The sequence below is a fragment of the Buteo buteo genome, chromosome 15, assembly GCF_964188355.1.
Source record: "Buteo buteo chromosome 15, bButBut1.hap1.1, whole genome shotgun sequence".
NCBI classification, from domain to species: domain Eukaryota; kingdom Metazoa; phylum Chordata; class Aves; order Accipitriformes; family Accipitridae; genus Buteo; species Buteo buteo.
In genome coordinates, this window is record NC_134185.1 from 5,938,928 (window position 1) to 5,953,511 (window position 14,584).

General features: G+C 39.0%; 1 protein-coding gene across 1 annotated transcript in view; it reads left to right on the forward strand.

The window, feature by feature from the left end:
- The window catches only part of CD109 (CD109 molecule), an 82,418-nt gene that overhangs the window by 30,953 nt on the left and 36,881 nt on the right, over positions 1 to 14,584 (forward strand). The window contains exons 8-19 of the mRNA XM_075046456.1: positions 1,838 to 1,934; positions 3,018 to 3,153; positions 4,021 to 4,130; positions 5,825 to 6,064; positions 6,416 to 6,517; positions 6,612 to 6,674; positions 8,162 to 8,338; positions 10,832 to 10,984; positions 11,735 to 11,809; positions 12,262 to 12,322; positions 12,873 to 13,008; positions 13,774 to 13,891. Of these exons, the coding sequence (XP_074902557.1) occupies positions 1,838 to 1,934; positions 3,018 to 3,153; positions 4,021 to 4,130; positions 5,825 to 6,064; positions 6,416 to 6,517; positions 6,612 to 6,674; positions 8,162 to 8,338; positions 10,832 to 10,984; positions 11,735 to 11,809; positions 12,262 to 12,322; positions 12,873 to 13,008; positions 13,774 to 13,891 (1,468 nt within the window). The remainder of the gene's footprint in view (positions 1 to 1,837; positions 1,935 to 3,017; positions 3,154 to 4,020; positions 4,131 to 5,824; positions 6,065 to 6,415; positions 6,518 to 6,611; positions 6,675 to 8,161; positions 8,339 to 10,831; positions 10,985 to 11,734; positions 11,810 to 12,261; positions 12,323 to 12,872; positions 13,009 to 13,773; positions 13,892 to 14,584) is intronic.

Consider the following 14,584-nt stretch of genomic DNA (forward strand, 5'->3'; position numbering starts at 1 on the left):
CTACTTGGAAAATTATGCAAACTTCTGTGCACATCCTTCTTGATCCAATTTATCCACATTGTGGATTTGAGTTATATACTTCTCCTGCCTATCAAAATACCTATACCTGTAAAAGGGTGAAGAATTAAAAACCCTTGGGAACTTCAGAAGAGACTTCACTTTAGACTATTGTATAAATAATTTATTTTTCAGCTGAACAAATACCTAGACAAAAAATTTAGGATGCATTAATCTCAAATAGAAATTAATTTTATTTTGGGAAGATGAGAGCCAGATAGAGGTACCTGATAGGTCTTTTCAAGACAACCTGAAATAAAAGGTCTTTTGTGGGTTATTTAATGCATAAAATACATAGCTTCTAAAGAAGCACTCCATTTATAAGTAGAATGCAGAAATGATTGTTTAACAAGCTATTTAAATTAAATGTTTGGACTTTTGAGAAAAAACTTCCTTTCCTAGAGCCAATGCAACCTGATATTATAAACCATCTAGGTTTCTCATAAGGGGCAATTTTTTAAAAAAAGTTTTCCTAATTTTTTTCCCTAATCTGCTTTGCTTTTGGAATCCATTATATGCCAATGTGAATTTGGTTTCCAAAATTGTTTTGGTCTTCCACAGGGTACTTGGCTCCTTCATTAGATATAAAGTATTTGAAAGTGTACCTGTCTGCTGCAATAAATCGAGACTTGGATGCCAGTGAATTGCCTGAGATTGAATCCCAGCAGTGCCAAAGTTTTACTGATACGTCATCATTATTTATAGGGAATTACTTCATTCCTGATGACTGTTTTTATAGGCATAATGCCTCTGTATACAAAGAGTTTATATGTCGCTTATGCTTGTAGATGTCATAAAACCCTTTCCCTTTCTCATCTCTGGAGTATTATTAGATTAAGTTAAATACAGGGATGCTACCCAATGGCAGTATCATTTCAAGGTTAATGGCAGCTTATTACTGTAATTAGGTCTGCTTGGAAAGACTGAGTTCAGGTGCAAGACAGTGTTGCCAGAGTTCTTCCTGTAACTATGCTATTTGATTATTCTTTCCCTCTGATTTTCAGCTTTGATATCTCTTAAATGGCTGCCAGTCAAATCCATAATGATGTAAAGTACTTAAAGTTATCACATCTGAATGTATTACTACTGATGGACTAGAGTGATTTTGCTCCCCTCCCCGCTTCCTTCTGTCTGAATCTGATAATATCATGGTTTCTGTTATGTATAACTTTGAAATATTTATACAAAATTTTTAGTTTATTACTGCTCACTGACTGCAGGTTGCTAATGGCATTCTAAGAAGTGAATATGTTACAGTTTTCAGATTTGCCACAGCTGCAAATTATGTTTGCCATGTAATAATTCCATGATTTCTTTGGACTGTGATTACTAAATAATTTGAGTACAAATATCTTGCGATCTTTCATTTTGTGTTAGCGTTTGGGAAGCAAAACACTTGCACTTCCCACGTCCCATTTTAACTCTACTTCATATTAGTTATGATGCTACATTGGTGTTCTATTCAATAACTGGCTTCCAGTTTAGCTTAATATAGTTAATTTTCCTACATTGTCCAGCCCACAACAATAGTAATAGGTTTATAGAGCTCTTGTGCAGGAAAGAGCAGCACTGTGTGTCCTCTCCAGGTTTTGGGCTTCTGACTTTAGTGTCGATAAACTGGTCTCAGTATTGAAAACTCCATGTTTCAAAGTGCAAATGTGTTCTAACCATGTTTGAGGCCAAGGAAAAATATTTTAGTAGAATCTTTTGCCTTGAGAGCTCTTCAGGAGCCCAAGCCCTGGAGGTGGCACATTGTTTGACTTTGACTGATGTGTTTCAGGTACACATATGGAAAGCCAGTGAAGGGAACTGTAACGGTCACTTGCCTTTCTGTCTCTTACTGGACAAACAAGAGAAATATAACAACAACAATGGAGGTGAGTCTTCTGTTAGCAGTTTGTAGCATTGTAGACTTTAAGCCTGTGTCTTCTTTTGTAGGTTAAATATGCCTGGGACCATTCTCAAGTGCTGAGTTCAGCTGGCATGGTCTATGGAGTGACTTGCATGGATAGTATTAACTCTTTTCAATTTCCAGAATAAAGTTTTTACATTCAGACTGCTTGTTGGAAATGATACTCAGCTGCTGTGGTCCCTTGAACTGTGCCTGGAAGTTATTTCGGAGCATGCTAGTTGGCCCAGGTAGAAAAACTTCGTAGGAGCTGTTATAGCAGCATAAGTGGTGGAGGACCCGTGCCCAGGAATGCTCCCTGGCTCCGTGTGTGCCCCTGCACGCTCAGCCCTGTGTTACAAGGCCAGAGGAGACCACTGCAATTGTCTAGGTGGAGCTCTAGCATGGTAGAAACCAAAGCATTTTGCCTACTAATTGCCTAGTAATTACATTGGAGTTACTCTACTAGTTGTAACCTTGAGCATGAAATTTAAAAAGGCATGCAGTTTTGATCTGAAGACTTAGGAGTGATTATAGATTAATGGTATCCCTTTGCAAAATCAGGCATTTTACTTTTGAGCTGTGGACTGTGTTTAAAACTGGTTCAATTTCTGCTAAATGGTGTGCCTGTCATTTTCTGTTGGCTGACTTCAGCAGTTGGCTGGCTTCAGTGCCTTCAGCAGCACTTGTTCTACAGAAACTCTGAACTCAGGTATGTTGGATTGGCTATACCCCCCTCCTCAGGCAGGGAACTGTTCATTGTATTTTTCTGTAAAGCATAGGCGCTGCTGTTCTGGCCATGTAGAAGCGGATAATTCTAGATATTAGAAAAAAAAACCCCTTTCTCCATAAGGCATTGTTGACTCTAAAGAGTAATGAACTTCTATGGGATTTAATAAAATGGTTACCGAAAGCAAAAAGTAAAGGTCAGTGTTCATAATTTTCTGGTGTTGACACTCTAGAATTTCTGTGTGGGGAAAGCTAGAGGACTTAACCAGAAATAAGTTGTTGTAGATGGAAAGGTGTCCTTGGCTTTATTGGCTCAAAAATTTTTTTTTTTCCTACATTGCAGATAAATGGATCTGTGAATGTAACCTGTAACAAGCTTATGTTGCAAAACTTGAACGCTGGTCAGTCGTGGCACCAAGGTGACAGTGATTACACAGAGCCAATAGAAATTATCGCGGTGGTCACCGAGTCGCTCACAGGTATGTGTCTGTGTGATGTCTTCTGAGAGAAATCCAAAGAGCAGGTGGTGCCGGAAGAAGCTTACCACTATGTGGAAGGGCTTGGAGCGCTAGAAAAGTGTCATGTGTATCTACATGCAAATATATTATATGAAAAATATATTATCTGAACTGTTCCTTGCCTAGATATTAAATAGTTTAACCAGCTGTTAACTCAGTTGAATACAGTTCTATGCTAAATGATTTATTAAATAACCAAGAAATATGTTTAGGTGGGGGCTTAAAATCAATGACTGATCACTTTTGATGAGAAAAGCAGGCATAAAGAATTGCTAGCATTAGCCTGAGTCTTACAAACTTAAGTTTAATCATAACCTTACTTTACTTGTTTGTTTGTAAACCACCTCAGTAGAAAGAATTCTCTGGCCCCATTTTGTCCACTGTCCACCCTCTTCTAGACGGGCTGATTTGCAAACTTAGACTTTTTGTGAGTTCATGTTCCACTGTACCTTGCATATTAGAAAAATATAATTTGGTACAAAATTTCTGCCTATCCCAGAACCTAGGTTTCATTACAGACTTTCTGTAGAAAGCCTGTCAAGGTGAAGTTGGCTGATTTAGGGTTCCTAAGTTCCTTCCTTGTCTCATTCTGACTTAGTCTGTGTAGAGCACTATGTGGTATGGCTTATTCAGCGTTGTGACAGACAGTACCAGTACGTATACCACCTTTGTACCGGTTCTTAGCTGGAAGGCTGAAGAGCGATAGGAGTGGAAATGGTGAAAACTATGATAGAATTTTTTAGAAATCATGAACAGTAAATAGTATTGCTGCTAAAGGATTATGTATGCCAAAAGCATGTTGTCTAAACATGTACAATTCTTCAACAGGAATCTCCCAAAATTCAAGCACCATCATATTTCCAAAGCAAAGTGACTATTTTATTGAATTTGTGGACTACTCTAGAGTTATAAAACCTTCTCTGAACTTCATAGCTACTGTAAGTTCATTTGTTTTATTATGATCTATGCATAAACAAATATGACGACTTCTGTATTTTTGTTTAGATGCCAAAGTTTGCCTTGGATTTTTAAGTGTAATTTACAGATTTGTTTTCAAATTACCTCTTTTTCATGATACATATCGGCAAATACTAAACTTAGAGGCATTTGCTTTAGAAAAGGATAAAGTGACAGGGAATGCTGTAGTGTTGGCAGGATATATTTGAGTATAGTTTGTCAGCATTCTTGTCAAAGAGAAATCTTTTTAGTTTCTAGCTGATTGTTTTCCATTAGTTGACTGTGCTTTGAAACAATAGAGGAGTTATTGAGTCCCAACCCTCCTAATAATATTTGTATATGGAAGTGTGTGTATACATATACATACACATAAGCAACTGTTACAAAATTCAGTAAAACTCATCAAACCACACTGCTCTCAAGTGAATGTCTTTTCTGCCTTCTGTCCTGTCTTTCTCATACCAGTTGCAGTCCTCTCACAGAAGTATTTCACGTTCTTCATGCTGTCCGTAGTCTGCATTCAGTATTTCTACGTTTAGCAGAGGTTACATATTGCATCACTGCATTTTGCTTGAAAAGGGGAATCAACGTTACAATTCTTGAGCCTTTACTGTATAGAAATCAGACCTAAATACCAATAAAATAGACTGAATATGCACTTTCAGAGTAGATTGGCTCAAGCTATAGCTAGCCTGATCATTTGGGTCTTTGGTTTCCGTCCTTTTCATTTTCCTTGCCAGCATCCCAGTTTGACTCCAGCTCTCACCTGCTTCTTCTTCCTCTTCCAAAGATGAGCTGAGTGAGGGCTAGCTGAGCTATTTAGCAATGCTTGCAGCTGGCAGAGAAGAAGGTATCAGTTATGCTCCCAGAGGAGCGTGAAGGAACAACTGCTACTCTTACTAGTAAGTGGAGATCTGCATACACTGTACAGAGAGACGATAGGAAAATAATGGCAGAGGAGGAGAGGTAATGGAGTGACCGACCTCTGAATTGAAAAAGAAAAGGGAAACATTAGTTCGGTTTTGAATGTAGAAGTTGAATTTTTGGACTGTGTAATGCAGAAGGAGAATGGTTTTACTAGGATGAGAATCTGCTTGAATGTGGGAGTAAAGGTTGATGTAAGTTGTAGTTCTGATTGATGGATGCTGGAGTGAAGAAGTTGCAGATTGTCAATTCTGGGCCTGTTTTAAGTCTTTCCTTCAGCTCATTTGATGAATCCGTAAAGACATCTAACTTGGCACCATCTCTGCTCATCTGACACATTTTCCTGCACATGACGTAATGTTAGTTTGTCCTTTGTTGTGGCGGTGAGATACAAGTAATAAAATTAAATATTCCAGCTGTAGGTAGGATATGTGTAATTTGCCTAAGAGACTAGCATTTTCAACAAGAAGAGTAATTGGGAGAGCTGAAAGGCAGGTCCCCTTTCAGTTCCATCTGCTTTGCTTTTGCTCTTTTTTTACTCCTTGGAGTTACGAATAACTTTTTTCTTGGCTGACTTGCCTACCTGCAGTGCTCACAAGGGATTAAAAATAAAGTTACTGATATGTGAGAAATCTGAGGATGCCCTTGTTTTTTTGATATGATGTGGGTGCAAATACATTGTTACATCTTATGCATTGGGCATTTTAGTCTTACCCTGTTCGATGGGTGTTTTCTTTCTTTTTGTTTTTAGCTAAAGGTGACACGTTCTGATAGCAACCAGCTGACAGCTGAAGAGAGGCAGAATCTTGTCACAATCACTGCACAACAGTCAGATGTGCTTTTTCACCACTCTTCACTTTCTCACCTTGAGAATGAGGCAACAGAGGAGAGAAATCTGACAGTTCATGTCCTGAATTACACGGTCCCAGAAAATGGAATAATTGATATTGAGTTTCCAGTCCTGTCTGACACAAAAACTCTGAGAGTTCAGGTATTACTTTGTAATATGTTGCTTTGGAGCAGTGACACACAAAGTGAACGGGCTGTGATCAATGACATGCTGTTCCTACCATCTGCAACAGCTGATATGTCACCTACTGTTATTTTCCTTACCTCATATTCATGTTAGAGCTGGAAAGAAAGTGATGGAACCTGTCTAAAATTGATCTAATAATTGCACCAAGATAGCAAGGGAAAAAACCAAACACATACCCAAAGCAAGCAGTAAAGTGGTCCTGTACTGCCATTAAGGCTACCATGCTCTTGTAAACAGTACTGTATATGTGAACATCACACAGATTTTGCTGTTTTGTTAAGAGCTTTGTTTTGCATTGTCTCACAGGCAGAGTTCCTCAGCAGTAGGACTGACATAGGCGTTTATGATGTGTTCAGCTCCCCCAGCCAGACTTACCTCCAGGTTAAAACAAAGAGCCAGGATATAAAGGTACAGTCTGAGACAAAACTTGCCAAAATAAGAACTGTTCAAGTTACTCCTCATGTTTCCATACTTATCCGTATGAATTGTATGCTTTTCCTAGGCTGGGAAGCCTTTTGAGCTGAGCATTGCAAGCAACAAGCCAGTGAGGGAGTTCCACTATCTGGTAAGTTACTGACTTTACATATGGGGACAATCCAAGATGAGTTTTACCAACTTGAGAAATACTCCAGTGAGTGGAATGTGATTGAACATTAGAGGGATTCGGCATTTTTTATTGTGCTTTGTGAAAGAGGTGGCCCAAAAACTTCCTTTCCACTGGGATGGTCCTTTTTGAATGAAAGCTCCATTTTGCTACCTAGCAGAAATGCCGCTGGCGCTGTAAGGAGGTGCTCTCCAGGAGAAGCGCGTCTCTGATCTGGGTGTTGGATTACCTCTGCTTGCAAATGTGTGAGACAAGGTGCAACTGTGAGAGCAATACTGCCTCTGTGCAGAGCAGCTGCGATGGGACAAGGGGCAGGGATGTCCCAGGAGCAGCCCAAGCTGGGACTTGTCAGCAGGTCCTGCAGGTGCAGGTGGAAGGAGGGGGCTGGCGGAGCCTCTACGCAGGTTCAGGACTGTCAGGGCTGAGCCTGCAGGCATGGCGTGAGGGGAGGACCTCCCTGCTGAGGAAACAGGTGGTGCAGTGGGCAGGATGGCATTGTTAACAAGGCAACTTTGTTAAAATAAATGTCTTGGGTAATGGCTTGTTTAATGGCTTGGCTGCTGTACTGTATCTTACAGCGTCTGGACTGAAGGGTTTATTATATATACCATCATCAGTCTCCCATCCTGTCTGTAACACATGCCTGTCTTGTGCACAGTCTGCACCATAATGATCACGATAACTACAATTCTTTTTCTTTCAGAGACTTTAATAGTAAACCGAATAAGGAAAACCTTAGGACAATATAAAATGTGGACATTCATGAGTACTTTCTAAAATAGAAACACTCTCTAGAAGATTTAAAAGCAATCAGGTCCAATGCAGTCAAAGGCAGGGAACTGCTCTTCATGGCTCTGTCTTCATTAGTAAGTGGTATGGTCCAATAGGAACAGATTTAGACTGAAAAAGTTGATGCTATGGGCCTGAACTCCAGGTATTTCAAGATACCTTCAGACTAGCTCTAATACGATCTGGTAAAATGAATGCCTATTTTTAACTGGAACATGTTAGTGGGCCCCAGTTCACAATCTTCTGTGGTGCAAACCAAAGTGTGGTAAGTAGGGGTGTTTGGGAGATTTGCTTTTAAAATTGGATTCCTGATCCAAACTTAAATGCTATTATAGGTGACCCACATGACCCAGCGGTATTACTGTTGTATTTTTATGTTCTTATAGCATATGTTGTGCTGTGCACTCACTGTTGTAGTTCTTTACTTGTCCATAGTGATACAGGAATTAAAGCATGGAAAAAATCTATATCTGATATTTAAATATTACATTACTTGCCTGTTCCATACCCAGTCTCATAGAACTGGTCAACCACTTAGTAAAAGAAAAAAAAATCACAGCTGTATGTCTCTTACTTTAACAGCTATTTGTAGAAGGAATTGCAGAGCTTATGACATACTGAGATGCCAATATATTGTGTGTTTCATTTTTCCCTTTCAGGTGTTATCTAAGGAACAGATTATGGCTTATGGCACAAAGGCTGCAAAAACATTCACTTTAACAGCAGAAAATTCCTGGGCTCCTTCGGCATGTATACTGGTATTCTATGTTGATGAGCTTGGTGCGGTTGTAAATGATGCTTTCACTGTCCCCATTCAGCCTGTTTTGGATAACAAGGTAACTATATTGAACTTGAGTCTGAGACCATGTTTTTGTCTGTTTGTTGCACGATAAACAGTATTTTAGATCATAGGATTGTAAATGTAAGAACTTTCTTACTGAGCATCTAATCTGAGGTTTGCATAAGTCCTTGGAAAGACTTTTGATAATACCAGTGCAGTTAGAGTCCAGCTATTGCATATCTGAAAGAAATTTCTACTAGCCCTATGTTTTCCACATGAACAGACACACAGCCTCTCCTTGTGTTTTTAATAGTTTGGTCAATTAGTGAGCCAAAGATTGCTCTGGCCAATATAATGGAAAAGTACTCATAAGTGCTCTAAGTGTGGAACTGTAAACGTTTATGAAGACCTTGTTCTAGCCAGGCAGTGGTCACATTGTACGTGGTGTGTCCAAGACGGTGAGAAAGCTGCAGGCACACAGTTGTTGATTATGGTTATTATGTACCAGCATCTGAAGAATCTAAATAAATAAAACCCAAATAAGATAATTTAGTTGAAACTTGGGAGTTTTAGGGTAGATATAGGAAGATACTTCTAATGAGAAAGGCATAAGTTTGGTTCAGCCTTCTGGAAACAAGTTGAAATCTTTCCACTGGTTGCAGTGTCCACAAATAAGTTTGCATTATATTTTGTAGCAATGAGGTAGGGCCTGATCTTGAAAATACCAGTTTGATTAAATGTAGTTTATGGATGAAAAACACGATCCTAGTGTATGTATAGAGAGGATGAAAAATTGGGATGATAGATTATGAGAATTTAATATCAACCTTACTATATTTGCTATATTTCACTGGATAGTAAAAAAAAAAGTAAGATAAGGAAAGAACTGATCTCAAAGGCTTCAAAATTTCAAGCTATTTCCATTTTGCCATTTCAATGCTAGCCACTGAAATTAATTCAGTACTGTGGAAAGCTATTTTCTCTGTAATTTGTAGCCTTGCCAAACATTTCATTTCTGTAAATGAGTTAGTAAAATCAAATATACAGAGCTGCAGTGCCACAGTGTACCCAGAAACAAACCATTTTTCTGCGTGAATCAGTCTGATGGTCATTGATATTGAAGCACATGGTGCTTCATTTATGTTGGCAACATTAGTGTGTTTGCTTTTGCTCTGTGATTTTCATACTGAATGTGCTTGGAAGATACTATTACACAGATTTATCAGAGGAAGGGTATGATGTGGCTGTAGAGTCAGATGTCTAAATACATGTATTTACATGTACGGTCAAGATTCAGTTGCTTAAGCACAGACATCTAGTCTCCTCCAAGAGGCCACAGGGTATACAAGGTGTCATCACGGGATGGGTGGATGTTTGAAAGGTCGTATGGGAGACCTATCCCTTTCTGGAATGGGAGCTGAGTGTCAGACAGCATGCTGCAGGACATCTCAAGTGGTTCCAGGTGCCTTCAGATGACTGAGTCTCATCTCTGTATGTGAGTTACGTGTCTAAACTCAGTTTACAGAGATTCAGTTGCCCTAAAAGAGTGTGGTTTTAAGTTATTCTTCCTGGACTGCAATGCCTGCTGCAGAAGGCTAAGTTACGTGTCCTGTCTGGCAGCACCACTGGACATGTCTTGCATACCTCTGAGCTTCTCAAATGGCTCTGAGCACCAGTGTTTATGTAACTGAATCCCACCCACAGCCAGTACAGTCAGTGGAGCCTGTAGGACTGTTTTCTTCACCACCACTTGGATTTATGCTTCATGGTGAGCTAAACTGCTATCTAGTCTCCATTATTTCTTTTGGCTCTGTGTGTGATGGGAACTTAAACACTGAACTGAAACGTGGACAGCTAAATGTAGGCAGCTTAAGTGTGGCGCTGAATTCCACCTCAAGACTTTGTAGTAGTGGTGTTTTGATGAGGGAAGAGAGTAAAATTGTTCATTTTAAACATAAATTCTGCATTGTCATCTGATGCAGTGGAAATGGGATGCATTAGAAATACCTTACAGCAGATGACCCTTCCTTTCTTCAGTACCCTGGGGAAGGCATACTGATGCTGTATTGGCCTATTTATCTCCTTCTTCCTTACCCATGCACCTATTACTTATATCCCTTTTCTGTATTGATCTCACTGTGGAACATTTAGTTGTAATCTTTGAGGGATGATTTTTTTCCCAAAATAGTCTTTCCCTAAATATGATACAAGCTGTGTTTGCATTGATAAACAGTGAATGCGTTTCTTTTACTGCCCTCAGCTGTAGAAACCGGTGTATCCTTGTGGCTCAAGACATTGCGGCTTGTATACTAAGAGCTGGTTGAAATGACGATGGATCCTGATGCTGACTTCCCACCAGTCCAAGGAAATGAGGAGCTAGGAGAGGAAGAGAGCAAAATATGTAGTATTTTCCCAAAAGTCCTAGGAAAAGCAAATCCAGAGTCTTAATTATAGGCAATTAAGCTAAGCAAATGCTTCCTCGGAGTTGTTAGTGGCTGTAAATATCACTGTATAATTTAAACCAGTGCTGTTTTTTAATTTTTCCCAGATTAAAATCTCTTGGAGCAAAGATAAGGTCAAGCCGTCTGAGAAAGTATCCCTTAAAATCAGTACAACAGAACCAGGATCAGTAATTGGACTTGCAGTGGTTGATAAAAGCACAAAGCTTCTAGGAGAAAGTAGTGACATAACAGAAGATTCTGTAAGTAAATGGGAAAAAAGGTTTTCATTGTTGCGTGTATGAAAGATGTATGTTTATGGAAAAGTTACAGTTTATATGCTGAATGAGTGGTGTTCTTTGGGCAGGGTTTTTAGTCCTTAATTACACAAATACCTTTTACTTCTGCAAGTAGTTTATCAACACAAGCAGAAAAGACTCTGAGGCTTACAAGGTAATAGGCCCAGTGTTTCTAATTCCAGTTAACTCTTTATTGTTCTTCCATTTGATAAACTGCTCAGTTAACACTTGGCAGTTTCCTCTTTCAGGAAAGGCAAGTCAGAAACACTCCCTAATGATTTGTGCTTTGTGCTCTTTAAAATCAGTAATATAAAATAAATAAAGAATTTTATTTTTTGAAGAGCAGAATAAATTATTAATCTTCTTAAATTCCCTTTACTTGCAGAAGCTCTAGTGCATCAACAATTTGAAAGAGCTGACAATATACATCATTCCCAAAGTGCTCAAATGACATAGCCTAAGTGCCATAGAATATCAGTGGGCTGTAGGCTCCCATTTTAGGCTTATATAGTCTTGGTCACTCTTCCATTAATCACAAAACCATTGCAGCCTAATCCCCTTCATCCTGTCAGAGATTCTTTTCTCTTTGACATGAGAGGTAAGTGAGCTGCTGCTTGAGGTACAGTTCTATGAATTAGCATCTACAACAGTGAAAGTTCTGAAAAATGTGAGTTCGCATTCATTTTTCAGATGATATTGTTTTTCTTGTCTTAGGTCTTCCATGAGCTCAATTTATACAGCACAGTGCAGTATTTCCCCCTGGTCAGAGGTTCTTTTGGTGTCTTTCAGGTACTTTTTTTTCCCTTTTTTTTTAAATTCTAAGCTGGGTTTTTTTACTGCTTAGTGATTTGCACATCACTTGCTAGAAGAAAATGCCCTTTTTAAAGTTTGGGACTGTAGACAATGTACTGTTTTCATGGCTTATATGGGTTTTGAGTTGTGAAATTTCTCAATATGTAAATACTCTGAATGCAAGGAAAAATGTTTATACTTCATAAATATGGATTGCTTTATGCTTGATGTTGTCTTCCCTTTGAAAAGTTTTCAGTCATTAAGGCAATATTCATATTCAGATGATCTCAGTTTTGTTGGTTCCTGTATATTATTTGCTTTAGTTCTATGGTTGCTTTATTATGATGACTTTATTTTCTTAAAAAGAAAGAAAAGAAACAGAAAATAGATAAGCACTGTTGATGTCCTGAATGTCCTGTATTGAGATCTACTGTATAAATTTTATCCAGAAATGTGGCCTTTGGGTATCAACTGATGCAATTCTTGAGGAGGATAAGGAACATTTTCTCTGTAAGTAATAAAAATAAATGTAGCCAAATCTAATTTACTGAGTGGGGAAGGAGGTCCATGGGTTAGGGCCCGTATTAGGTCTTCTTGCTGTACTGCATACAGGCTGCATCCAGCCTTGCAAACCATTACCATTTCCAAGGTTCGAGACATACAAAATGCATATGACTAGTATTTTAAAAACTTCCTTTTTGGTGCTGCCCTGAGTGACACTACCCCTTAAAGGCCTGAGGATGAATGGAGTTTTTATTTGCAGTTCCAGCTGGTACATGTTGCAGTGGTTTGTCTTGTGTAGCCATATTACAGCAGTTCCATAAGCACTTCAGAGAAGCCATGTAGAAATTTAAATTTGTGTGAAACTTTATCTATTCTTAAAAAAAAAAAGCCAGAAAAAACCACAATAGTTCCTTATGTCAGAGTAGTGTTACCATATGTAACAAAGCTATAGATTATACTCCAAACACTGTATTAATTTGACTTTTATTAACTGTTTTAATTTGATTTTTCTTAAACCTAGATATTTGTAAGTAGGACAATATTTTTTATTTTGTAGATGGTGGAATGATACCCATAGAGGATGGTTTCGGTGATGGTATGCCGGTGTCTAAAAATGGACCTCCTGATTTCAGCAATCTCTATGTGAGGACACATTTTCCAGAGACTTGGCTTTGGATCGACACTAAAACTAGGTATAAGATTAGAAGTAAATGGAAACTGATTTACACTTGCCATTGTTCTCTTGTAGGTTTTATTAGCATTCTGCACTGGTGCTGAAGAGCAGGGTTAAAAATGTAGTATTATTTATATTCTACTACCACCTAGAGGCCACAAGTGAGATTGGAGACCCACCAAACGAGGCATTGTACAACTGCACAAAATAGGACAATGCCTGACTGAAGGCCTTGTAGTTTCAATAGAAACTAGATAAAAATCCTGGAGACAAAAGAAACTCTCTTCCTTTTACAGATGGGGAGATAACACACAGGGAGACCCAGTCTTTTTTCTCTACAGTACGGGAGAAGACGGTGATTAGCCCAGAACGGGAAATCTGTTCCTGTCTGCACCTAATTCAATGAGCAGTTCAAACTGTCAAATGATGGTGAAATCTGACCTGTGTCATGAAGCACAATCTTTTATTCTTTCACAGCTTTCACAGACAGGAAGTAACCATCATCTGGGATTGTTTTAAAGGATCTGTAAAAGTTGATTACATGTAATGTGATTCAATGTAATTGCCTTCAATTCATGTAATTTAAAATAATTTAATTTTTTTTAATAATTTTGATCCCATCACAAATATTTCTAAATGATTAGGAAAAGAATACCAGATAATAAGCAGCTTTTCCTGCCGAGAGTTTGGACTTAAATTCTGATGCATTTTAAACATTTGTGTCCACTTACTGATGTCTGTAAATGGATGCTTTTGAAAGCCTAATCTCCCCTTCTGCCATCAGATCTGACACAGACACCACAATGGAAGTCATTGTACCTGATACCATCACATCCTGGGTAGCCAGCGCTTTTGTGATGTCTGAAAACAGCGGGCTTGGAGTGACGACTGCACCAGTGGAGGTACCATGGCACTCGACAGTTTTGCTTTAAACACTGGTAACACTGTAGGCTATTACTGGAAGCTGTGTTCTAGTTCTAACAGCAGCCACCTCCTTATACTAATAAAGTAATTGAGAGGCCGTGTGTATTCAAACTGTAAAGAAAACATCATCAGTGAAGACATATGTGATACTGCATTTGCCTCCCCTTCCTGCTTATATAAATATCTCAGACATTACACAAATACCTGGGTGCCTCATTCTGTTGGAGCAGTTGTTTTGTTAGAGCACTTTCAGGCTGTGCCCACTTCAGAATCTTCGTATGTAGAAAGGGACGAATGACTGCCTGGGGATGTCATTTCCATGTTTTCCATGTTTTCTTGGCTCTGCCAAGAGGGCTTTCCATGAGTTGATAGTGCATGCAGGGAGGTTTGCACAGACTAGCTGGGAAGAGGTGGCAGGGATGGGAGAGGCATGTTGTCTGCTGGAAGGATCATGCCAGTGCATTGCTCCGCTAGTGCTTACCCCAGGAGGGAGGACAGGATAATTGCTTAAATACTAAATTCTGGCCTTGCTTTCATTTATCTGTCAAAACCAGTCTTGGACTAAAGATAGGTGCTACTTTTTGGGTGACTTAGCTTGAGGAGCAGAGGGGACACTGAGAGCCAGCACAGGGACAGGATGCTTCTTGCTCCCAAGTTTCTGTCCCCAGAGG